The 23,308-nt window shown below is 54.2% G+C and overlaps 7 protein-coding genes across 7 annotated transcripts; 4 read left to right on the top strand and 3 right to left on the bottom strand.

Moving 5' to 3' along the window:
• Positions 1–4,458: 4,458 nt before the first annotated feature.
• J3D65DRAFT_701227 (uncharacterized protein) lies at positions 4,459–5,843 on the bottom strand (the record flags this gene model as incomplete). Its single annotated transcript, XM_066804091.1, has 5 exons — positions 4,459–5,369; positions 5,418–5,484; positions 5,536–5,624; positions 5,678–5,753; positions 5,808–5,843. The coding sequence occupies 5 exons, from the start codon at positions 5,841–5,843 to the stop codon at positions 4,459–4,461; spliced, it is 1,179 nt and encodes a 392-aa protein (XP_066653405.1).
• A 1,113-nt stretch (positions 5,844–6,956) lies between these two features.
• J3D65DRAFT_605353 (uncharacterized protein) lies at positions 6,957–8,294 on the top strand (the record flags this gene model as incomplete). The annotated part of the gene is made up of 3 exons (XM_066798350.1): positions 6,957–7,313; positions 7,370–7,947; positions 7,997–8,294. The coding sequence occupies 3 exons, from the start codon at positions 6,957–6,959 to the stop codon at positions 8,292–8,294; spliced, it is 1,233 nt and encodes a 410-aa protein (XP_066653404.1).
• Positions 8,295–12,700: 4,406 nt separating this feature from the next.
• On the top strand, positions 12,701–13,858 carry J3D65DRAFT_483490 (ubiquitin-conjugating enzyme/RWD-like protein). Its single transcript, XM_066796604.1, has 3 exons — positions 12,701–12,885; positions 12,947–13,073; positions 13,123–13,858. Exons 1-3 carry the CDS (start codon positions 12,820–12,822, stop codon positions 13,608–13,610), a joined length of 681 nt encoding a protein of 226 aa, XP_066653403.1. The 5' UTR covers positions 12,701–12,819; the 3' UTR covers positions 13,611–13,858.
• A 65-nt stretch (positions 13,859–13,923) lies between these two features.
• Positions 13,924–14,744, bottom strand: J3D65DRAFT_633233 (DUF1337 domain protein). Its single transcript, XM_066801107.1, has 2 exons — positions 14,404–14,744; positions 13,924–14,346 (listed from the first exon to the last, which is right to left on the bottom strand). The coding sequence occupies exons 1-2, from the start codon at positions 14,515–14,517 to the stop codon at positions 14,077–14,079; spliced, it is 384 nt and encodes a 127-aa protein (XP_066653402.1). The 5' UTR covers positions 14,518–14,744; the 3' UTR covers positions 13,924–14,076.
• On the top strand, positions 14,606–17,037 carry J3D65DRAFT_633227 (uncharacterized protein). The gene is made up of 6 exons (XM_066801106.1): positions 14,606–14,732; positions 14,802–15,139; positions 15,191–15,268; positions 15,318–16,163; positions 16,214–16,343; positions 16,390–17,037. Exons 2-6 carry the CDS (start codon positions 15,017–15,019, stop codon positions 16,656–16,658), a joined length of 1,446 nt encoding a protein of 481 aa, XP_066653401.1. The 5' UTR covers positions 14,606–14,732; positions 14,802–15,016; the 3' UTR covers positions 16,659–17,037.
• Positions 17,038–17,465: 428 nt separating this feature from the next.
• On the top strand, positions 17,466–18,702 carry J3D65DRAFT_483392 (uncharacterized protein). The gene is made up of 4 exons (XM_066796603.1): positions 17,466–17,625; positions 17,951–18,033; positions 18,152–18,184; positions 18,273–18,702. The coding sequence occupies exons 1-4, from the start codon at positions 17,536–17,538 to the stop codon at positions 18,484–18,486; spliced, it is 420 nt and encodes a 139-aa protein (XP_066653400.1). The 5' UTR covers positions 17,466–17,535; the 3' UTR covers positions 18,487–18,702.
• A 1,985-nt stretch (positions 18,703–20,687) lies between these two features.
• J3D65DRAFT_647242 (uncharacterized protein) lies at positions 20,688–21,448 on the bottom strand (the record flags this gene model as incomplete). Its single annotated transcript, XM_066802332.1, has 6 exons — positions 20,688–20,722; positions 20,770–20,982; positions 21,085–21,210; positions 21,264–21,279; positions 21,331–21,387; positions 21,446–21,448. The coding sequence occupies 6 exons, from the start codon at positions 21,446–21,448 to the stop codon at positions 20,688–20,690; spliced, it is 450 nt and encodes a 149-aa protein (XP_066653399.1).
• Positions 21,449–23,308: the final 1,860 nt, after the last annotated feature.

Raw genomic sequence — 23,308 nt, 5'->3', positions numbered from 1 at the left:
GACTCGAAAACTTTTGGCTTTGCAAACATGGGCCAGCCATCATCAATCACCCAGACCCCCGGAACAGCGACTCCTCCGGGTTCTCCAAAATCGACGCCTTTCGACATGCCTGCTTCCGGGGGCTCCTACCTGCTGTCTGAGTCGGAAGCTAAGAATCCTTTTGGCTTCACTACACCCCAACTTTCTGGGGCCTCTGGGTTTCAGCCCAAACCATCAATATCAACATTTCCTCCCGCGCCAGGAACGACGCCTGCTTCGACAACGATCAAACCTCCGCAGGCCTCAAGTGGATTGTTCAACCCAACCAAGCAATCACCAAACTTGGGAAGTTTTGCACCTAGACCTCCCCCTTCGCAACCTGCTTTGGAACCACCACCATTTCCGCTCAGTGGAATTCCAAATCAGGCTCCTCAATCTTCCCCGTCCAACTTCTCTCTTGGCGGCTCTTCCACACACTCTTCTGAACCTCTTAAGACTACACCCTTTCCTCCAGCACCTACACCACCCAAAACCTCGCTTCCACCTACAGTAACACCTAATGAACCTCAAATCAAATTTTCTCCTGACCGCAAAGAAGAAAAATCCCGCGCCTACCAACAAATCACGGAAAATTTGGTCCTTGAACCCACCAGTGGCCTCCTCGCCCAATTTATCGAACACAAGACGGAGGAGATTATTCGCGACGCTATACGGCAATTTGAAGACGAGCAAGAAGAAGAGCTCGCCCGCAAATTCCGAGCCAGCAAGCTTTCTATCCGCTACGTGCAGCTCTGGAAAGACTCGTGTGCGGCGGCTAGACACAAGCGCCGTGCTCGTGAGCGGCGCAAAGCACGTCGTTCAGCCGTCATATCCGCCTCCCGAGGGACCCGCGACAGCCGAATTGAGAACGACGTTCAAGACTTTAAAAACACCATGGCTGCTAGCACAATGAGGCGCAGTGCTTCGCAAGAGAGCGATCGCAACGGGTTCAAGGACTCGTTTCGCTCTAGCATTGGCATTGCGGACATTTTGGCGCGTCAGAAGCGGTCAATGGATCCACCTCCGAGGCCGCCCTCGACAGCGTCTGAACGCAGAGGATCATCGACGCTGTCTGAACGCAAAAGCGCAAGTCACTACTCCTCTCGCGCATTGGCGCCGCAAAACGAAGACTTTCGCGTTTCCAAGGCACCGGCCAGATATCGCGCTAGCTTTCTCGCTGGCGATCCCCTTCTTCCTCCAGACAGCACCTATGAGGGTCGCATCAGTACAACCAAGACGGACTACTTTCGCCTCCGCGCCATGGGCATCAACCCCGACGACGTCTACCCCAATAGGAGAAAGCGGGTACGCGATGCCGTCTCTGAAGATGCGGAATCTTTTGCAAGCCGCTCCACGACTCCGCCCGACCGCAAAAAGAGGGCTGTCTCACGCGAACAACCCACAGCCACGCCGTCGAGCGTCTCCAAGGCCGACGACGCTGACGCCAACGACCCTCTTGTTTCGAAATGCCGCAGCCTCACCAAGTCTTTCATGGACGACATTAATGCGTTGCGCAGCCTGCGCGAGGAGAATGAGCGTGAGTCGCGGCGCCTCAGCCAGAGTTCCATGGACGATCCGCTCGCCCGCTCTTACAGTGACTTTCGCAGCTCGCATTTTGGAAAGAGCCAGGCGGCGGCGCCAGCGCCGGCGAGTAGCAGCCTGCCCAAGTACTGGGGCCGTCAGAGCAAGTTTCTTCCCCGGTCCGAGTACGGCGGCGCGCGGTGGCTGGCAAACAAGTCGATGGACAAGGGGAGCGACACGCAGCCGTCGAGAAGGCCTGAGCTCGTCGCGGACAACAAGAGTCATTTTCGACCAAACGCTTCGTCTGGCAATCACCCGAGCCGTGTGAATTTGGGCTCGCCACAGCCGTCTAGCTCCATTGCCACGTCCCGCAATATCCCTCGGGGCACTTTGCCGCAGCCAGCTCAACCCAATCAGCGTGCTTCCGATGCTAAAATCAAAAGCAATGGCGTGCCCGCTACTCAAAGCGCCGACGTCATTATTCTGTCTTCTGAGGACGAGGACGAGGAAATCCCACATGATGCAGAACAATCGCTTTCGGACGATGGAGCCGAAGAGGAGGATGATGAGCTTGAGGATGACGACCTGTCGCAATACGCCCGAGAGACGCGCCAACGCGAGCGCAGGAGCGCGGTAGAGGAAGAATTTGATCTCACCGGCAGTGAAGACATTGATGACGCGACGCTGGCGATGATGGACGAAGTTGATGACGAATATGAGTCGGGTGGAGCGGGAGATGATGACGATGAGGGATACAGTGAGCAAAGGGAAGGCCAGGAAGATGAACAAGGTGTTGATGAGGATGACGACGAAGAGGAGGAGGATGATCCACAAGTCAACCCGGGGCCATCCAAATACCGCGACGCCGGAAACAGCATCGAGGATGCTATTGAGCTCTGAGTCAATGAGGTTGGCCTGCAGAAGTCTTTGCTTTTTTGCTCTACAACTTCACGGAGAGCCACAACGAAATTGTTTGGCGTCGAAGCGAAACTTTCCACCTTTTCTTTCTTGTCACTAAAGCTTCTCTCTGCTTTTGGCTCAAAGCTACCCACCTCCCTTGATATCTGGGCTGGATATTTTGCTTGCTTGCTTGCTCGCTGCTGCATAGCGAATGGCGTTTTGGGTGGCGTGGGCAATGGATGGGCGGGGGATTTGATGTGGAGGAAAGACTCAACAGTCAGATATGAGCCTTTCTTTGCTAGACTTATGAATGCTGAGATGTCCAAGTCATCTTGAAAGTCATCAACTCCGACTGCTTGAGGCCCGGGTTGCACGACGCGACAGCTGCGGGCGATCACCGAGGGAATCCGATTGACCTGACACGCATCTCAGCCCTTCGGAACCGAGCTTGAAAAGGACAAGTAGAAAGGGCTAATGGCCACGGCGAATGTGACGATCCCATCAACTTGACAGACCCGCCTGCAAGTCTGGAGCCCTTTGGTATTAAAGTCAAGCACCTTGAAGAAGTAGATGTCACACCAGCATCTGTAAGGTCTTGACTACAACTGCCTCTGCTAAGACTCCCATCTACGGCGGACCAAGCGGTCTAATTGACACCCTCCCCAAGCTTGCCAGCATACTTGGCCTACACACCATGGAAGGAGGAGCTTCCTTCACCACCTGCCGGCCGTATCATTCCACCGAGATCTGGGGGTTTGACTTCAATCTTGATGAGCAAGCTTCTCGATGAGCTATCTAATGCAGAATCGAAACTAAATTGAACCTTGTTTGTTGTGAAGCTCTGAATTATAAGCGGGCAGACATGTTCTCCGTGTTTTTCCACGCCTGCGCCGACCCAGCGGAGGTGTGAGCTTTTGTCGTGAAATAGTGTGTTGCCCATTGTGAATCGCCGCAAATACCAGATGACTTTCCCAAGACACACTGCAAATGATAGACTCAGCACTTTTCTTCCTCCACACCCTCCCAACACTCCAAACAACGGACACCTCACGACCTCCCTTCTACAACCCTCCATCGCCCAGTTTACGTCAACAACCATGACCGAGCGCACGAAGAAGCTTGCCGCCCGCTACCAGGCCCAGATCAAGCGGGCTAAGGATGCCCTTCAGGCTCTCAGAAACATCGAGAAGGTATGATGTGTACGCGTTGCTCGAGCCACGGTGCTGACGTTTGATTGAGAAAATTGACAACTTGGTGCACACCATCAAGGACGGAGACGAGCTGGACGACGTATTGCGCAGCATCGCCAAGAGTAAGATTTTCCTCAGTCTTAAGGACAACAAATGACTCACTGGAGTAGAAACGGCCATGAAGGGCATCTCTACCAAGGTTTCGCAGAAGCTGGTTCTTGGAGCCAAGGCCAGCGCGGTGTCTAGCAAGCCGGAGCCTATGCTCGATACTCCCAAGAAGGGTAAGATTATATGAGTACATTTCTATAAGCAGTATCTAACTAAAGGCAATAGTCAGCGGCAACAGCCATGCTTCGGGCTCGCTTTCCACGCCTCGTCCCGTCACCTCCGGCCCCGTCCGCACCCCAACCTCCCGCGAGATGAGAAACAGCGCCCAGTATGACCTGCTGATGAATATCTTTGGCGCGTCCAAGGACCACCCTCCTGGCAAGAAACGGTCGGTGGGCGACCTTTCTTTGCCGTCGGCGAAGAAAAGCAAGAAGTAGGGCGCACCCTTTACCCTGAGAGCATTCCGGGCGGCATTTCCACCGGCAAGCAGGTTGTAGGAAGTAGACTGGTTATGAATGGAATTGCCATGGATGATAAGAATATGTGCGCACCCAACGCGTACAAGTCTGCGAAGTGTCTTGCCCGACGCTCGCATTACCACCTTCCGCCTCGTCGCCTCTCCAACACGAGCAAGGCAACTTTTCCACATAGCACAGGTCCTCTCTTCTTCTCTTGCTTCGATACCCTAGCACGAGTGTCGTCATATTGCCACGAGTCGCCATCAGCGTACCACCACAATGCGAAGTGCTTTTGAAAGTATTCGACGACCGCCTTGACCTTGTAGTTGTCTCGTTTCTTGCAAGTCAAGGTTGAGAACTTGCACACTGACTCCACCAAGCAAAAGCTCATTCAGGAATGGGTCTGCCCATTCACCCAAGGTCAGGTACTCTGGCGGACCGGTATCAGGCACTTGGGCGGATGTCATGCTCGGGCTCTCACATCCTTCGCAAGTCTTGTCTGTGTTGCGCTGACCGAAAGTCTCCTCAAGCCCGGCTTGCAAGCTGGTCGGCCCATAGAAACTCACAGGCTCGAGGATTGCAGAGCATTGTATCATTGGTGATGGTGCCCTCCAGCCGCAGCTTTTGCACCATGTCAGCCGAGATGATGATATCCTGGTCTCGTTGAACTGTGACGCCACTTTTTCCCACGCGGTGGCAATGGTGAAATACTTTCCAGGCTCTGCGCCAGTCTCATGGTTGTAGGCCGTATTGCGGATATCATCCCGCAATCCGTCGACTCGGCTCTCCGGCGACAAGTCCAACTGGGAGAATAGGGCGAACATTGTCCCAAGGTTTGTCACACGTTCTGTTTCCATGGTGTGGAGGCCAAGGACACTACCAAGCTTGAGGAGGGTGTCGATGTGACAGCTGTTGTCGAGAAACTTTGGTCCACCGTAGATGGGTGCGTGAGTGGCGGCATTTATAACCAAGACCCGGCAGATGCTGATGATGACGTCTTCTTCCCTTTTATGCTTGACTTCAACTTCAAGGATTACCGGACTTGGGGGCGGATCTGTTAAGTCAACGGGGTCGTCGCAGGTTCCCGCGGCCATTCTCGCCTTTTCCTCATTCTTTTTGGCGTCGACGGCTTTTGACAAGATCAGACGAAAATTCAGATTGGTGCCTTTGCAGCCTACGGCAGTCAGCTGATGCCTTCACCGCGGAAGCAACATTCTCTTACGTTTTGCCATCATGCCAATTGGATCTGGGGCACCGAAGAAGAGGCCGTTGTCGACGAGGTCCAAAGCCTATACCATTGTGTCAACAAAGCATGTCACGTCAAACAGTGTTGCGCTCACCTTTTGCAATTGTTGAGGCGGATTCTCAGCCATCGCCCTCGCCCTCAAATGTGCTTGAGTCTTCGGTTGGAAGTCTTTCTCATATCCATCTGGGCTGGTGAGCCGCCTTCTCTCCATTTGGCTTTATGGGGCCACATCTTACACTTGACGACCTCGGAAAGGGCGTAATTCAGCAGGTCCTGGCTCTCCGAAATCTCCGAGAGGAGCTTCGCTTTGAGCTGGCACGAGTTTCTTCAGCGCGTGTATCATTCCTGGGGTCGGGGCAAACAAACGTCTTCAATGGCCTTCATCTTGGGTGGACGAGTCATTGTTTCGTGGATGTCATGGAGGAGGATTTTGACTTGAGGTGTGGTTTGTTTTCGGCTGTCAGTTTGTGTGTTGTTGACGCCGCTCCAAGTGTGGTTGGTTACTGGGCTGGCCTCGGAACTGTGCACGTTTATTGCCTTGGGCAAACACAACCAACAGATAGCACATCACGACACATGCAAATCAAAAGATACGGACAGGGACTTGATTCTGACGTGACTACTGGCTTCGCTCGCCTCAGGAATGATCTCTATCCCTCTCCTGCCAGGCTCTTACTTGTCCTTTGCCGCCTCGCCATCCTGCCCCACCCAAAGATCCATCAGTAGCTGGTATTGGGTTTTCTCCTGTGCAGCCGAACTCGTGGAGACCAGAGAAGATTGTGATGTTGTTGAATGCGACAGCCCATTGGGTGTACCTCTCTGGCGCTTGACAGCTTAAGCCTTGTCGCTGGAGTGGGGTTTTGCAGCACCAACTCCCGCCCTTGTCGACGCCATTTCAGTCTTGCCGGTCCGCGTAGTTTGCATTTGATGTTGTACGGCTTCGTCGTAGGCAGATGTTGACAGGCCATGGTCCTCAGCGTCTAGTCCCGTTAGTTGGCGCATCAAGGAAGATTCTGCTCACGTACATTGTATGATGTCGGAAACTAGAGCATCAAAGTCACTCTCTTTGATTTCGAGGCTTTTCAGGGAACGTAGGATCTACTCAGAGTCAGTCACGCTGCTTTTTCGGTTCGTCCATTAGCTGTGAGATACCTCATGGATCTTCTTACGCTGGCGCATAGCGTAAGAAGTGCTGAGGCCTGCGGGTAACATGAAGGGCAGAGCAATAGACGGTAGCGGATGTGGGTGCAGAGTAGATGAGTCGTTGGTAGAGACTGAATCTCCCTTTCACATTGAGCTGAACAGTGTGAAATGCCATTAAAACATTCACATGGTTGAAGTGAATGTTTGTGAAAGGACGACCTGGCTCCTCAGCACTTTGCCACCAAAACAAACCGAACACCAAACATCTCTCGCACCGGATACCTCTCAACCTCTTTCGCACATCACCGACCGACATCCTCTTCCCCACATCATCTAGCCACACCATCTTCATCTCTTCATTCCAAACCCAAAATGGAGGGATTGATCAGAGACTCGATCGACTCGTTTTTCGATGACGCTGAGGCCCAGGCCCAGCTCGACCTTCGGTACACAAAGGTTTTGACCATTGTCGAGGATGCATACCAACAGTACCGCAACCTCCACTCTGAGACGAACGGCGAACCGGACTCCGAAACGTCCACCTTTGAAGGATTTGGATCTCCTCCCAAGGATTCCAACACTGCCAGCTCTGACGACGATACCTCCAAAAGCTTTGTAGAGAATGGTGGGAGCGTGGAGGGCTCCGATCGCACGTCTCATGCTACATCAACCTTGAGCACGACGGCAGCTGGTAGTGGCTTTTCCGAGGATGATATGGAGATTGACGAGGTAAGAGTTGCTGGATGTGTCTTTTGTTTGGCTTCTTTACTTACACGTCTAAAAAGGAAATGGCCACGGAGAGCACGGGCGCATTGCACGCCAACTTCCCCACATCTCGCATCAGGTTCAAGTCGACCAATGCAAGGCCGCCCTCTCCAAGCTCATTGCGATCTCCAAGCTCATTGATCTCCAACCTCATTGCGATCTCCAACCTCAATGCGATCTCCAACCTCAATGCGATCTCCAACCTCATTGCGATCTCCAACCTCAATGCGATCTCCAACCTCAATGCGATCTCCAACCTCATTGCGATCTCCAACCTCAATGCGATCTCCAACCTCAATGCGATCTCCAACCTCATTGCGATCTCCGGAGACACTGTGGGCGAAACTGACGTCGATTGGGTTGCAAAGGCATTCGTGCTCCTCTGCAAAGTCTTTGGACCAGACGGACTAAATGCTTTGAAGGATATCCAAGCCCTTAAGCGAGGGAAGTCAAGAAGGAATAATTTGGCCCTGGGCTTCGGCTGGCTCACCTTGCAGACGTACCCGGAGCTCAAGAGCGGAGGCAGTATCGACAACAAGGTTGAAGAAGCGTTCGGGGACGCGGTCTTCCTCCTCTTTCTTCCAGGATGGAAGCGCGTGTATGGCACCCCTTCTTTTTTTTTAACTGATTTGGGCTGACAATTCCAGTTTTCGTCCCGGCCGCTACCAGCTGACGCGTGGCATTGTTCACGGCGTCCTCCTGCGCGACTATCCAGACCTCCGGGAGATACTGGCGCCACTGGCCTGCATTGGCCTGCATGTTGCGAATGGGGCTGCTATAGAGCCCATTCCTTCCTTCGGTTTCGACGAGAGGGGCGCCCTCGGCGGTAGTCCCTCCTTGGAGGATCTCTTCGGTGTCACCGACAGCATGGGGGAAGTCGGAAGAATTGGCTTCGTCGATTCAGAGAGTGGCAGTGACGGCGGGGACGACGACGGCGATGAATGATTGAATGCGTGATAGTTGGGGCGGGAATGGGAAATGTCTGAGTGGCATGGTCTCGGTAGCCGGAAGTAGGCGCAATGATCAACGCGCGGAAAACGGCAGACAGTTCAGTGCTGACGCATTCGCAGCGTACTTCGATCAGTATCATGGCTGCTTTGCGGGCAAATTGGGATGATGACTTGCCATTCAGCTTTCTCTCTCGTTGGAGTCTTTGCTGCGCATCACGAACAGCCAGAGCATCGCGGGCCATTTGGCCATCGAAGAGGTTGGATCAGACGGCGAAAGTGATGACGATAGCTCGGAAGCGGAGTGAGGGACTGGTTGGCGCACGCGACTACCGGGGATTGTATGGCACGTTCAACTCAAATTGTGCTTTCGGGGGGGAGTTGAGCAGTCTGGCTTTTGCTTCTGCTTGGAAAGATTCAGACAAGGTGGCTAGGGTCGCATTTTGGGGGCGTAGAAGGGATTCTGGGCCTTGTGTTTTTCGGGGTGGCTGCCACAGTAGGGCGCGTCGTCAGAACTGAGGTGGAACGCTGGAAGCGCGTGCGCTTACCTGTCGTACCCTTTCACGATGACAGTCAAGTCCTGTCATCTGGTGCTCGGCACGCGTCGTTTTAGCAACAACACACCTGCATCGTCCAATACCGCAGTCCCTCTCTTAATGTGTTTTATTCGTTGGTCGAATCATTCAAAACCCGATGACGTGCCTAGAAACTTGAGCATTAGTATTTGAATCAAAGATGTGAGAAGATCTGAGCGATTCCTACCCAGGAAGACAATGACCTCCTGGACCTATGGAAAAGATATTTGCCAACGATGTCGACCAGCTGAACCAGCGTGAATGTGTGGTCAAAGGCCGACTTTTTGGCCCACTATCACTCTAGTCAGTAGAGCCTTTTTGAAATGAGGGATAGCTGAGACGTTACCGCATCGTCAGGCTTCGCTGGTTGCTTTTTGGACGCAATCTCCCCATCTTTGCTGGTCTCTCCTGTATCGGATTCCTTCGGTTTTCGAATTCCCATGATTGACGATGTGCTTGGTAACCACGAAGAGCTTTTTCTGGCCGGTGAGATGATAGAAGGTGCGCGAGTGAGACGGGACGGAGGGTGGGAGAAGACGAGAGGATCTAGAAAGTGGGACACTCCAAGTACCCGTTGGGCTTGAACAGTAAGAGGGAATTGAATCGCCGAAGGAGGCTGTGCTTCTCATTTGGCCATCGGAGAGGTCGGCTCAGCCGGCGAAGCCAGCGGCGAAGATGGTGGAAGTGATTCGCAGATGGCCCTGTTTTGATGGCACCCTGAGAGCGGAATGCCCTGCGTCTTGGGCGAAAATCACGTGGAGGTGTTGTAACTGTAAGGTAGTTGAGTTTTGGGTCAAGAGTTGCGCACGCTCAGCTGTAGTGGCAAACCAGAGAAAGTATTTCGTCGACATCCAGTCCGGCCATGTGAAAGAAAGGGATGCTTCGGTTCGGGTCCTTGGTTGTTTGGTTGCTTGGTGATGTTTGCGCCTGAAAACAACCACTTGCCAGAAGCCAAAATGCCCACATGAATGCTCCAGAGCCGACAACGAGCACCGGAATCTCCCTCTATCGTCCACCATCTGCGCGTGCCAAAACGCGCCGATACAGACGTAGGCCAGCCAAGCACTTGTCTTTTTTCCCAGCTCGAGGACGACAACGTGTTCCCGACCAGAGCATATTCCGCAGTCCACTATGCAGTACTCCTGCCATCGGCATCGTCAATGTCAAGTGAGTTTGCCAAAAGAGACAAAGAAAGAGCCGCCGAATATTCTCGAGATGTCTTGGCTTTGCACTGCGGGTGAACATCGTGGGCGCTGGGTCTCCGGGTGATCGGTTTTTGTTGTTGATGGATTTGCGACCATTGCCAAGAACTTCCAACTTGGGTTAATTCGAAATGTAGCGCCCAAACATCTTCTGTCGACCATCCAATCGATTTGGCTGTAGGTGCCCTGTGAGCTGTGGCATTTTGCCTGTTCCTGCTGTCCCTGGACGTTGTTCCGTCGGGATCGTTCTCACACAATCGAGCCCGCTGGTGGTACGGCTCCGGCATCTCCGCGACACCTTTTGGCGCAAGACGACGAACTTTGGTGCGGCAAAGGGCAGGTTGGAGTGCACGAACAGCGTTACTTCAAGTCGCGTGCGACGGCAAGTCAACAGACTGATCTCAATCGCTTGGTCCAGTCCTTGAGACTACCACCACAGGATCCGAAGACAAGCATGGTTGGATTATCCACTCGCGGTGGAAAAAAGAGCTTGGATCTTGTCGCGTACGCTTGATTTTCTCGTCAACTGCGAAGGGGCTTGGAACGCGGCTCTCGCAGCCCTTTCCGCCCTTCGCTTCCAGATTACGCAAGCTCCCAAATTCTCTCGAGACTGTCCCATTATGTCTCAGTGCATGGTGTTTGTTGCCATGCTCCTGTAGGACAGTAGCAGCAGCCAATCACATTATTACTTGCTCCTTGGCCTCTCAGCCCAATTACAACACCCGTCTGCCGTCTCAAGCCGCGGCTCGGCACTGCAGCAGCACGGCAGTCCAACCACCCGACTCCTGCAGACCATTCCGCACTTGTGCAAGCGGCTCCACAAGCCCTCGTACAGCATCTCGATGAAGGAGGGATCTGTGAGACGGCAGAGCCTGGAACTCTCGCCTCGCCCGTTTGCGCGCCGTGCCAATCACACCATCGACAGTTTAACGCCATGTCCCACTGCGACTCGCCCTTGGATTGGTTAAAGTTTGGAATGCTGCCGTCATGCCTGACGCACCCGCGGTGCGACCGTGGTTTGATTGGGCCGAGGTGGAGCTCCTAGCATGAAAATTTTGCGCCAGGGGCCCCAACCACCCAATTTGATTATGTCAACATTCTACTCTCCGTCAACTATAAAATGCCGTGCTACTCTTGACTCTCTTCCATGATTTAGCTCTCTTTGCCAATTTGGCTTAGGTACGTACTCTTTGCCTTTCACACGATGTACATTCATGGTGTTGAGTTTGAGAACTGCTTCGGGGACTTTCTGGCCCTCAAAGTTGCGACACGATTCGGCCACCGCCCCCTACATTCTCCCCGACAAGCACGCTTGAAAGAGCACCTACAGTAGATTGTGTCTAGCACCAGGACATCAATCTTCTTGTGGCTTGTCGAGATTTCCATCGACTTCTGCAAACAACCTTGAGCAAGACGCTAACAGCCTCACAGATCAAGTGTAGTATCTGTTCTTTTCAGTTTAATCTCTGAAACGAGTCTACGGACTCTTCTTTGATTAATCTAGTTTTTTGAACTCGCGAGGCAGCCTCTGGGCTTGCTCATGTTGCCTTGCACAGTGTCGCCCGTATAGCACTATCGCGGGCTGACGCGAACACCCCTTTTCATTGAAATACTCGTTTCATGCGGGTTTTCGAGGAAGACGGGCTTAATCAAGAGGCGATCTATTAAAGTGAGATCGATTCGAAAGACGAAGAGGCAGAAGACATCGGCTGCGCCACAGCGCTCCCACAGTGTTTCGCATATCCATCGGTTCAAGACACTTCTACTTTCAAGTTGTCGCGCTTATTATTACGATCCGAGAATTTCCTGCATTTCATCCTCTCGTTATCTCAGTAGTTGAACAACCAATATCCGGCGACATTTATTAAAACCGGGGCTTTGCAGTTCCAGTGCCCGGCGAGAGCCCCGAAACTTGCCCATATCATATGTAATGGATTACTTAGAATGCTGTACAAGCTGCTCGGCACATTCGAATCCCGTGCAAAAGTGCATGGGGATTCGGTAGCTCTTTGAAAGGTTTGGGTTGCTGGAAATCGACAAAGGCACAAGGCCAGTTCTATCTACGACTGGGACAAAAACCACAATCACCAGCGAATGCACCGTCTGTCTGCTGCACCAAGATCTTTGCGAACATATGCCATCCAAGCCCAATAGCATTCTTCGGAAGCAGCCGCAAACGCTGAGCCTGAGGCATCAGGCATCAACTCGTCTCGTCCAGGTGATCCCTCAACACCGGGCAGCATTGTCACGACCGGGCATCTTGCCGCGTGGTTTGCCACATGAACAATCAACGCCGCATTGTGCGGCGGCTTGGGGCCACTCTACGTCAAGGTGAAACGGGCGGTCGCATTTGCAACATGCACGGAGTAGGCGTCGACGCTATTCACCTGCCCGAGGCCAGGAGGGAGGGCGGCCGTAAGGTTGGATCCGCCGCGGCTTTCGTTGGCCTCACCCCCATCGTCATCTCTCAAGGACAAACCAGGCGGCCAAAAAACCATCATCGTTGATCGCTCCGCCATCCTGCCCGCTGCCCGTTTGCCTTTTTGCTGAACCCAGCCGGCGTCGGACCGCACTTGCCGTCAGCCTTATGCGCTTCGACCTCGCCGCCTGACGGTTGCGGACATTACCTTGTTGGTCACGCTCACGGCCTCTCCACGACACGACCTGGACCTACAACACAACCCAACCGACCTTCGCTCTCCTCCCTGCTGCTCAGACCCTCTCCGGCTCGTCCACTACGCCAACCATGGCTGAGCGAGTCTTGATGAACGAGTACAAGGCCCTCTTGAAGGAGACCTGGACCGACATCGAGGTAAGCGCCCCCGAGCGCCCTGGCCCATGACGGTGCAACCAACGCGACTGACCTGCCGCAGCTCATCGACGACAATGTCTTCGAGTGGAACGTCGCCCTCATCGTCCTCAACCCCGACTCTCTCTACTACGGCGGCTACTTCAAGGCCAAGATGACATTTCCCAAAAACTACCCCTACAGCCCGCCAGGTACCATGACCAACTCGACATGCATGGCTCTCGCTAACGCCCATTGCAGACTTCAAGTTCAAGCGTCCACTTTACCACCCAAACGTGTACGCTGATGGCCGCCTTTGCATATCGATTCTCCATCCTCCCGGCGAGGACGAGATGTCGGGCGAGCTGGCGTCGGAGCGCTGGTCGCCGGCCCAGCGGGTCGAGTCGGTTCTTCTGTCCATTCTCTCGCTTCTCGACGACGCGGAGCCCTCATCGCCCGCCAACGTGGACGCTGGTGTCATGCTGCGCAAAGACCCCGAACAATACAAGCAGATGGTCAAGAGAGACTTGGATACGAGCAAGCAGGACATTCCCGATGGATACGTCATGCCCACCCACCAAGACGCCTTCAAGACGGTCAAGGACGACGACATCTTCATGGAGTGGGAGGACAGCGACGCGGAATCGTTCGGTGGCTCCGATTCGGACATGGACGACTTTGAGGCCGACGACGATGACGAAGACATGGACAATGCAGAGTCGGACAGCGGCGAGGACGACACCGACTAGATTACGGCTCTGGTGATTTTCCACACTCGACCCAAACCACAGCGTCGACTACCTAGCGTCAAAAGGACGTAGGACTCTTTCCTTTACCTGCATTCCCCTCGGGGACAAGGTGGCACATTTCTGGTTTTCGGTTTTCGGTTAGCACAGCTTTGCTTTATTTGCTCTTCAGGTGTTGGAAGCGCAGCAAGGCGTCCGGCGGATACAGCCAGGGGAGCTTCACACGACGAGTGGCAGATGCATTTGCTCGGCGTCTTGACATGCAGGATGGCATGGAGCTCACAAGGGGACCATTTACACACATGGCTCGAGTGGTCACAGCATATCGATAGACTCAAATACGTGAGATTTGAAGCCTCACATAATAGCATAGACATGAGACGGCGTCTCAATTCCAGCACACTCATCTTCTGCCTGTTACAGGACTTGTTGCCACGCCACTTCATGGAGACGAGTTGACGAAAGAAATCTAATCCTTGGTGGAAATGCCAAACTCCTCATGGATATCCTTTGCCCTGACGCCGCGAGACTCTGCAATGATGCCAAAAAGGCCTTGGCCGACGTCACGGATCTCGTTGTAGTCGTGCAACAGACGAATGTGCTCTTTGATGACCGCTTTGGCCTCGTCGAGAGCAGTGCGGGAACCATCATGGGTCCAGTTAGTCTCCAGGTCGGCCCTCCGTGCGCAGATGTCGGCCAGAGCGGCGTCGAGGTCGGCAGTGCGTCGCATCATGTCAGCCTGCACGTCATTGGTCAGTCGTGGTCAGATTGTGGGATAGAAAAAGGTGCAACGTACCAGGCGTTTGTCTTTGGCGTTTGGGACCTTGTCCCCTTGTTGATCGTCAGACTGGGCCGGGTTTGCTCCTGGAATTGGAGCGTGCTGATCATGGTGGTGCTCTGCTTCGGCCATGTTCAAGTTGAGCGCACGGTTTGGATCGCCTGACGAGGACGGGGTAGAGGCTCGGCGAAGCAAAGACAGACCGGAACAAGCAACAGGACAGCTTGGCGCCAAGGGCGAGTCGCCGCATCAACCTTTTGAGAATGACGATGGTGGTTTGGTGGTGGGGAGCAGCGGAGGTCAGGTCGGGTCGTCGTCTTTGAAGGTCGGAATGAGGCGGCCTCAGGGTAATAGGAACCACTCAACGGCTGCCATTACTTTCCCGCTGGTCCTGGCTTGACTGACTTGCGCGTAAGCTGCCAGATGCTCCGCAACCGCTGTGACGCCTGATCGACTGAACAACACCTTGCAACCAAGACGTCCTCTCCTGTTTCCTGCTCTCAGCCTTCCCGCGAGCCCCTCTCGAAACACCTCGCCCCGACTGCGCATCCTTCCGCACCTCCCGCTCCGCCGCAGCTTTCGTCTCACCTCCGTCGCAACGGCCGCGCAACCGCCTGGCTAACCCGCCAGCATGTATAAGCCGATGCGCTCCTCAGGCCTAGCCGCGCTACTCTGTCTCGCGGCCACGGCTCGTGCCCACGAACACCACATGGAGAACATTCCAGAGGGGTCGGGCGTGTCTGCGGATCCAATCGTGAGAACAAGAAACAATCCCGCCCGCCGGCCTTGCTGACGCTGTCCTCAGGACTCGGTGCTATGGATCCACATCCTCATCCAGACCCTCGCCTGGGGCGTCCTCTTTCCCACTGGAATGGTCTTGGGCGTGCGTATCCCGCGTCCATTCGTCCACCGCGCGCTCACATACTCCCTAGATAACCCGCTCGAGATGGCATGTTCCGCTCCAGACCACGGCCTCCGTCCTGGCCATCTTGGGATACATTCTCGGCCATAGCCACAAGGGCCGCCAGTTCGCTCCCGACAATGTCCACGGGAAATATGCGCCGACCCTCATGCTCATGCTGTTCCTGCAAGTCGTCTTTGGCATCTATCTCAAGCTTCACCTCGAAAAGGGCATCCACGGCCGGATAAGGAGACATGTCGTCATGGCGCACGGAATTGTAGGAAAGCTCATGCCACTGCTGGCATGGATCCAGATGCTATTTGGAGGCATCACTTCGTTGGGCTTCTGTCGCGACGACCACCTCGGCCAGTGCCTCGCTCACTTCATCATGGGCAGCGCCTTCATCGCCTACGGAATCATCATGACTATCCTCCTCTTGGTCGGCCAGCTGTGGCTCAAGAGGACCGGGCGGAGCCAAGAATTCTTCGATTCCTTCACCATCGCCGCGTGGGGCTGCGTCAACACGTTCACGGAGCACCGGTGGGGAGGGCCTTGGGTTCACAACGACCTGCAGCACACGTCCATGGGAATTGTTTGGTGGTGCGCTGGCCTCGTTGGCATCTGGTTGAGCAGGAGCAGGGACGGCAGGCCTAAGAGAAACTTGATTCCGGGCATCGTCATCCTCCTTACTGGATTCGCCATGTCTGCGCACGCGCAGACTCTTCCCTTGTCAACCATGGTCCATTCCATCTTTGGATATACCCTCATGGGCGCAGGCATTACCCGGATCATCGAGATTTCCTTTGTCCTCAAGGACAAGAACGGCGTCAGCGAGGACGGTACCGAAATCAACAGCTGGCAGCACCTGCCGCCATTTGTATGTGGAAAGAAACGAGCTTGGTGAGAAAACATGCTGACGCCTGATAGCTTCTCTACGCGTCTGGGTTTTTGTTCATGGGCGCTACCGAGGAACAAATGGCACTACTCTCGGATGCCCACGTCACGCACGTTTCTTACGTTCTGATTCTCTACAGCATTGCATTCCTGCTGTATCTCTGTATGTCGCCTTTCAAACGTGCGCACACATTGCTAACATGTTCCAGTTGTCAACATGCTTCTCCACATCTACGCCACGTATGCGTGGCCCGAGACCACCAAACCAGATCCCGCTGCTCATGGAGCAAACGGAGCGCTGCGCAATCGCCGTACCCGCCACGTACACTCTGCCTCGGAAGAACAACGATTGAGAGACGCGGAGGAATTTGAGCTTGAGGGGCTGATTTCGGAGGACGAAGACGCGGATGAACGCAACAAAGACGACGTCGAGCACAAGGCAAACGGGAGGACCCCAGCGAATGGGGCGCCGGCATGAGTGGACGAGGTTGAAGAAACAAGCAAAAGAGCATTGTGTCGTTTGAAGATTTCATTCTCTGCATTTCTGTCTGGGGCAACTTGATCTTTTTCTTTCCTTCCTCTTCTGGGTTTCTGGATGACATGGCGAGCGGGCGAGCGCTTGCATGGAGTCAATGGGATTGGTTTGTTTTTGGCTGGCCATTTTCCGTGTTTGACGGATGGATAAAGGATATGCATGTGTTGGCATGGCATCATTCTATCATTCGCTCGCGCATTCTGGTGGTTGGGATGCTACCTATTTTATCTTGTATTGATAGTGAACCTGGCTGGGTTTTGTCGTCGCAACGTCTACCTGTGGTAGTCTGGGCGTTTCTAGACGAATAAGAACAATACGCTCCAATTGCATTCTCCTTCACTACGCATTGTGATCACGGAGTGGTGTTGGAGGGGACTCCTCTCGGCATCTTCGGCATCAGAACACCAACTCGTACCAGAGGGATGACGTCGCCGTCGCCGACCCCGGCCGCCCGCCGACTCCCGGCCCAGGCCCTCAAACTCCACCCGAATGAAGCCAAGCTGCCTGGTACTCCGCCCACAACGGACGACGACGGTACGAGCTGCGAAGGGACAAACACGCCAATTCGACAGGCTCGGGTTGCGCTTCGATTTGAAATTTGCGAGCGATCATCAGTGCACCTTCAACAACGCAGAAAAAGCAGCGCAGCGCAACTCCATTTTTGACACGCTCCAGCACGCACGCGAGCAGACAATCGAGCAGAGAGCTGGCTCGCTCGCCAACTATCGCTGCCATCCACCGAGCGGTTTCAGTCTGGCCGTGGCCTTGTTCTTAGTGCTTTGGTCTTCGAGAGAAGACAGCTCACGGCAAGCATTCCATCATGCGTAGACATGGGTCATTGGAGAAGGATGAGGAGATCAACAGCGCTGCGTGGGTCGCGGCGAGAGGCGCAGGTGTGGGCGCGGCTAGGGTATGTTGATTTTGAAAGTTGTCTCTGCTTTCATCCCTTTCTATTTTCATGAATTTCTATTTTGTCATGGAATCAAATCTTTCGAGAGGTTTGGAAATCGTCTGGACTGTGGGAACTCAGCCGCCGTGGACAGGTCAAAGGCATATCTCAGCCTTTGTTGCCATCGGTCTCTGCTGGGCAACTTCGTCAACCATCACAGCAATTTGGACCAAAGAAGAGCAAGGAACAGCCACGGAAGACGCATCGCTCTCTCGTTCATCCAACACAACTAGCTCCGGATACCCGAGTGTCTGTCTGCTGTGGCTAACCCGTGAGTTTGCAACAGTGGGGAATCTACTCTGCCATTCTGGCCGGCGCTGGTTGGGCATTTAGTCCCATCTACCGTAATTTGACGGTGCAGTTCAAAGTGTGCGTACATCATTCTTCTCTTCTACCGTCACCATGCCTCCTACATGCATCGCATCTGAGAACCTGCTACTCGGCCTTTCATTGATGCAGGTTTCAAGCTGACTCAGATCCGCCACAGATTTCTTCAAATGAGCGGCATGATTTTTGGAAGGTTCGCCCATCTTTCTATTTATTCTATATCCACGTCTCCTTCCATATCATTGGCAGGCTAACCCAAGCCACCGCGCACGCCCTCACAGTATGATCGAAGCGGATCGCCGTCTCATCCAACATGAGCAAGTGATGCGTGCACAAAAGCGCCTCGTCCGTGACGCCGAAATGTGGCGCCACTACGAGGAGGAATTCGATGATGTCGACTTGGAGCCAACGCCAACGCCGGCGACGAAGGCAGCCGAGAAGCCGCCATCTGCTGCAGGAGGAGTTGGTGCAAGTGGGCCGCAGCAGGCAAAGTAGATGAAGCCGCGGGGCTGTGACTGGTAATTGCATCGAATTTTAACGATTCGCGATCCGACACTGTGAGAACGGCAAAAGTTGGCTCTCTGAATATTGACCACTTATTTCAGACCGAACGATGCTTCCGACGATATGCTTCGCTCTTGTCACCTCATCTCTCTTCCAAGTCAAGCACGTTCGAAAACAGGCGTCGATTGCTTGATTCAACAATTCTTCGCCCAATGACAACACCGGAGGAAGGCAAAAACGCGGGCACCAAGCAGTCCTTCTTATGAGCTCTTCCACCTTAGAAGGTAGAAGCAGAACTGATATATACATGAACATAAGACCCTCGCATCAACAAGACCACTCCACCATCGCATCAATCGCGCCCCTTTTCCGTCTCTTGCTAGGCGCCCCTAGTTGAGTCCGATCAACGACACCAGGTTCTCGTACCACTTGTACAATGCCGACGCATCCTCGCTGTTGTAAGTGGTGGTGCCATCGCTAGCGGCAGCTGCCGTCGTGGTCGCGGTCGCGGGGGCGCTGGAGCTCGCCAACGTCACGAGGGTGGATGGAGCAGAGGGTGCCGAGACGGCAGCCGGGGTGCTCACGGCGGCAGGGGTGGAGACAGCAACTGGCGACGAGACGGCAGCAGGCGACGAGACAGCAGCCGGAGTCGACGCGACAGCAGCGGCAGCAGCAGAGGCGCCGGAAGAAGAGCTGGCACCCGAAGACGACGACTTGCCACCAGCAACCGACGTGGTGAGGTCGCCACTCTCAATGTACACGCCAGAAAAGTACCAGTCCTCCTTGGTGTCGTCGGTGCCAGCATTGAGGCGGAGGACACCCAAGTGCCAGTCAGCACCGTTGGACGAGGCATCGACACTGACAGGGCCGGCAACCTTCTTGAGATCCTCGGCGCCCGTCGAGTGATAGTACGACACTTGACCTCCGGAAAAGTCGATTTCGTACGCAACATTGTGCCAGACGCCGGGCTCGAGCGTCGCGTTCCACTGGCTCTCCGAGTTTGCGTACCATTTCAGAGCCGGGTCAGTGGAGCCGCTCTCGCCGCTGATGAGGCCGTACTTGAGCTCGGTAAAGTGGCTCTCGAAGAAGCAGACCTGGTGCTCATAGCCGGCGTTTGGTGCGTTGGCGGCCTTGCGCATGAGCGAAAAGTGGTAGTAGACGGTGCCCTCGTTGATGGCGGCGTCGGTCTGGGGAATCAATTCAGTCCGCAGCATGCCGCCACTGTTCCACTGCGACGTCGAGTCGATGCTGATCTTGGCTCCCAGGTCCGACGCCGTGTCGGCAGGATTCTTAAAGTCGGCCGCAACGTTGACGTAAGACGACAGCTCACCCGAGCCGTGGATGTAATATTGGTACGCGCCCGCCTGGTTTGACCATGACCAGCTCTTCAGGTTGCTCTCGGTCTTCGCGTTGAATCGACCGTCCCACAGCGTGGTGCCCGCCGCGGCGTAGCCGGCAAGCCCGGCCAGAAGAATGCTCTTGGGAGCGTACATGTTGCTTGAATGAGTGAGGGTGGTTTTTGGGTGAAAAGAATGACTGTAACGAGATCAACTCGTACCAAAGCAAAAGGCTCAACGCAAGCAGAAGAGAAAGAAGGACTTGAAAGGCAATTCGACAACCGGCTAGCGGAGTGGAGAAGTAGAGGAAAACAAGAGAAACGAAACAGGCCGACAGGAGGGCGCCATGGCAATAGGTATATTGTGGCGGTCGGAGTCGTCGAGTCGAAGCAGCAGCGAAGCGAGCGTCGAGACCGGCCCCGGATGAAACGCGCAAGGCAAGCGATGGGACGAGACGAGAGCGCCGTGATAGCCGCCTGGCCTGTTGTCTCCATCTGCAAACCGCACGGTCCCCCAACCCCCGCGCTGATCCACCACCCCTACTCTCGCTGAATGTGTCAGGTTGATGCTCCTCGCCGGCGGTCTTTGGGCTCGAGCCGTAAAGGAGGTGTCTTTCGGAGAAATCATCTCCGTGTCGTGGTCAGCTCCCTCGACGGTATTCGACTTGTGGCTTGTGTCAGGCCCGCCGGTTTCCCATCTTTGGCAAGGATGCACTTGGCGTATCCGGAAGAGGCAGTTCTACATTTCGGCATCATATGGTCAAAGGAAAGAGATGTGGTTGCGTAAAGAATGGCATTTTCAAAGCTCATCAAACGACCTTACCAGTCCTTCCAAAATCCAGGCATTACCACCTCGTCATTGCGACTTGATAAAGCGCACAAACTCATTATCTCGACACTGCGTCAGCAATGTGGTCATCAACGACAGAGTAACTCACAGTCAATCGCGCCATCTCCATTCAAGTCCGCTTGTTTGATAATCTCGTCAATTTCGGCGTCGCTCAGCTTCTCTCCCAACGACTTAAGCACATGGGACAGCTCGCCAGCATCGATTGTGCCGGTGCCGTCGCGGTCGAAGACGGCAAAGGCCTGGCGAAGCTCCTGCTCCGTGTCCATGCTCTTCGACTTGGCCGCCATCATTTTCAGAAACTCTACAAACCCGCAAAAGTTTGGTTAGACTGGAGCTGGTAGTCGTCAAGGTGGATGACGGCGGAGTGAGTGGTAGCAGCGCATCTGACGGATGGGCTACAGACCTTCAAAGTCAATCGACCCCGACGTGTCGATGTCCAACTCGTTGACAATGTCGCGAAGCTCTTCCTCTGTCGGCTCCTGTCCAAGCGAGCGCATTACTTCGCCCAGCTCCTCGGCCGTGATGACGCCTGCGTAACGCATATCGGTCAGGACCGAAAACGTATTGGACGAAGCACTTTACCATCGCTATTCTTGTCCTGCGCGTGTCGTTAGCACTAGACTCCCCCGCTTCGGGTACAAGGACGTACAAAGACTGCAAATGCAGCCCGAAAGTCGTCGAGTTGCTGCTGGCTCAGGTCGGCAGACTGCGCGGCGAACTTGGTCAGTTTGAATTTCCTGTTTGCAGATCCGATGACAACGTACCATCTTGCGCTGTACGTTGACTGAAAGCTTCGGGGTGATCGACTGGGGCCGAGACGAGAAGATGTTTGATGTTGGCTAGGCGGGCAAGGCTAGGTTCCTTTGCTGTGGTGGCGGCACGTATCCCGCTGAGGATTCCTTGACTTTGCAGTTATGGCGGGCCGGTCCGCTGGTATGTCTGTCCGGGTCTGGGATGCTTGCGTCTCGTACTGGACTGCACTGTCGGAAGATGATGACGAGCGGTGAAGGAAGGGCGTCTGCAGGGAAAGCGACAGACGAGGTAGCTTTCTGGAAAGAGTGCCCCGCCTCCGCGCAAAGGTAGGCAGAGTAGTCACGTCACGCACTGTCGCCGTCTCCTGCCATTTCCACTTTTGCTGCTACTGCTGCTGGTCCGCTGCCCCTCTTCTCTTTCCCCGCTGACACGTGTCTGATGGTACAGACTACAAATGCCATGCTTACATGTATCGGCCCCGTGTTTGACCATTGCGGTCCCGAAGCCTTGGGCCGCAATCTTCGCAGGTCAAGAATGCTCGATGGCAACATATCCATTTGTGGCAAAAACACTGTCATCCATGCGGAAAGATAGGCCCAGCTCGTAGCGCGCGCCAATCAAATTGCTGCCGACGCCGTGCGTGAAAAATCGACCAGAGTAGGTCGAAATAGGCTTTTGGGCTGCCAACACTAAAGACGCCCATCCTATGCAGCCATGCTGAAATGTACCGCTCGCAGCCAATCGCTTTATTTCATGCCTCCGTCTTTGGCCCATCATTATCTGTAACCGCCGACCTAGAGTTTCCGTCCAGTGTCGCCACTCATGCCAGCCAGGAAAATAAAACTGTCTGTTCACATGCGCTGACGATAATCACACGTTGTGCAGACGCATCTTGCTTTCAACGTATGCAGTGCGCTGCACTTCGACAAAGGCCTAGAACTGCGGTTGTGTGACCAACCCTGTGCCAGCGTAGCACAGTGGGTGTCGAAGATGTACTCTCTATATCTAGCTGCAGCGGCGAACAGCAGAGCTGTGGGAGCGAATGACTGCCCCCCGATTCTCGTTGCGGGAAGAGGAATTCGAACTCTTGTCATCAACACCCGGATCCACGATACATATAGTTTGAACCAATCGTGGTTCATTGATCTGCCGGGCTTGTCAGTAGGTCCAGAGCACTTCAGTGACGCAGTTGGACATTACCACAATGCAGAAGCGAGAGGCCGTCGAAGATGTAACTCTGCTGGATCTAGTCGGGAACATGCTCATAAGTCCAGATGGAGACAAGAAGGTCTTCCATCTAAAGATTCGAGCGCAGCTGAAGGCGAGAACGTTGGCTGGATATCCCTCCCGCGAACTCCGAGAGGTGAGTGCGACACTGCTTGACTTGCGCTCTTTTGACATCATGGCATAGATGTTGAACCTCATCGACAATGGTCGCATCAGCTTCTCATTTGCACTTAAACAATTTCAGAACGTAAGAAAATGTAATGATCCAGAAAGGGGGATCAGATGTTGAAAATGGGGTGTCAGAAATCTACGGGCCAAATGTGATAGCGGACGTTCGTTCCCAAGGCACAATTGTGGTAGTAGATGAATACTCCCTGGACGCGGCCGCAGTGGAGATTTGCAGGGTCTTTGATAGGTCTCTTGATTAATGGGGTATGAGACAGGACTGATTGTCCCCCTTTGGTATTCTATGAAAACTGTCGCCAGAAAAATGTAGTTGTCTGCGGAGGAGCATCAGTTGCAATACGATGTCCAATGAGTTGATATCTTCTCCGCCAACTAGGGCTCTAATATTATCCTGCACGTCTCCTATTTTTCCGAGGAGGCCTGTTCGCTTTGTGGCGTAGCCATGCCCCGAAAAACCCAAG

Source organism: Phyllosticta citribraziliensis (genome assembly GCF_038025025.1).
Source record: "Phyllosticta citribraziliensis strain CPC 17464 chromosome Unknown J3D65scaffold_9, whole genome shotgun sequence".
Lineage (NCBI taxonomy): Eukaryota > Fungi > Ascomycota > Dothideomycetes > Botryosphaeriales > Phyllostictaceae > Phyllosticta > Phyllosticta citribraziliensis.
The sequence above is the reverse complement of the archived record's forward strand: the minus strand, read 5'-3'. Positions and strand labels throughout refer to the sequence as shown.

Bases quoted from the DNA above. Each gene is read 5' to 3' on its own strand.
- J3D65DRAFT_483490 (XM_066796604.1), top strand. From the start codon at position 12,820: ATGGCTGAGCGAGTCTTGATGAACGAGTACAAGGCCCTCTTGAAGGAG. The intron at 12,886-12,946 runs GTAAGCGCCCCC...GACCTGCCGCAG, and splicing joins AGACCTGGACCGACATCGAG to CTCATCGACGACAATGTCTT. The intron at 13,074-13,122 runs GTACCATGACCA...CGCCCATTGCAG, and splicing joins CTACCCCTACAGCCCGCCAG to ACTTCAAGTTCAAGCGTCCA.
- J3D65DRAFT_633233 (XM_066801107.1), bottom strand. From the start codon at position 14,517: ATGGCCGAAGCAGAGCACCACCATGATCAGCACGCTCCAATTCCAGGA. The intron at 14,347-14,403 runs GTACGTTGCACC...AATGACGTGCAG, and splicing joins ACGCCAAAGACAAACGCCTG to GCTGACATGATGCGACGCAC.
- J3D65DRAFT_633227 (XM_066801106.1), top strand. From the start codon at position 15,017: ATGTATAAGCCGATGCGCTCCTCAGGCCTAGCCGCGCTACTCTGTCTC. The intron at 15,140-15,190 runs GTGAGAACAAGA...CGCTGTCCTCAG, and splicing joins GCGTGTCTGCGGATCCAATC to GACTCGGTGCTATGGATCCA. The intron at 16,344-16,389 runs GTATGTCGCCTT...AACATGTTCCAG, and splicing joins TGCATTCCTGCTGTATCTCT to TTGTCAACATGCTTCTCCAC.
- J3D65DRAFT_483392 (XM_066796603.1), top strand. From the start codon at position 17,536: ATGCGTAGACATGGGTCATTGGAGAAGGATGAGGAGATCAACAGCGCT. The intron at 17,626-17,950 runs GTATGTTGATTT...AGTTTGCAACAG, and splicing joins CAGGTGTGGGCGCGGCTAGG to TGGGGAATCTACTCTGCCAT. The intron at 18,034-18,151 runs GTGCGTACATCA...GATCCGCCACAG, and splicing joins TTGACGGTGCAGTTCAAAGT to ATTTCTTCAAATGAGCGGCA.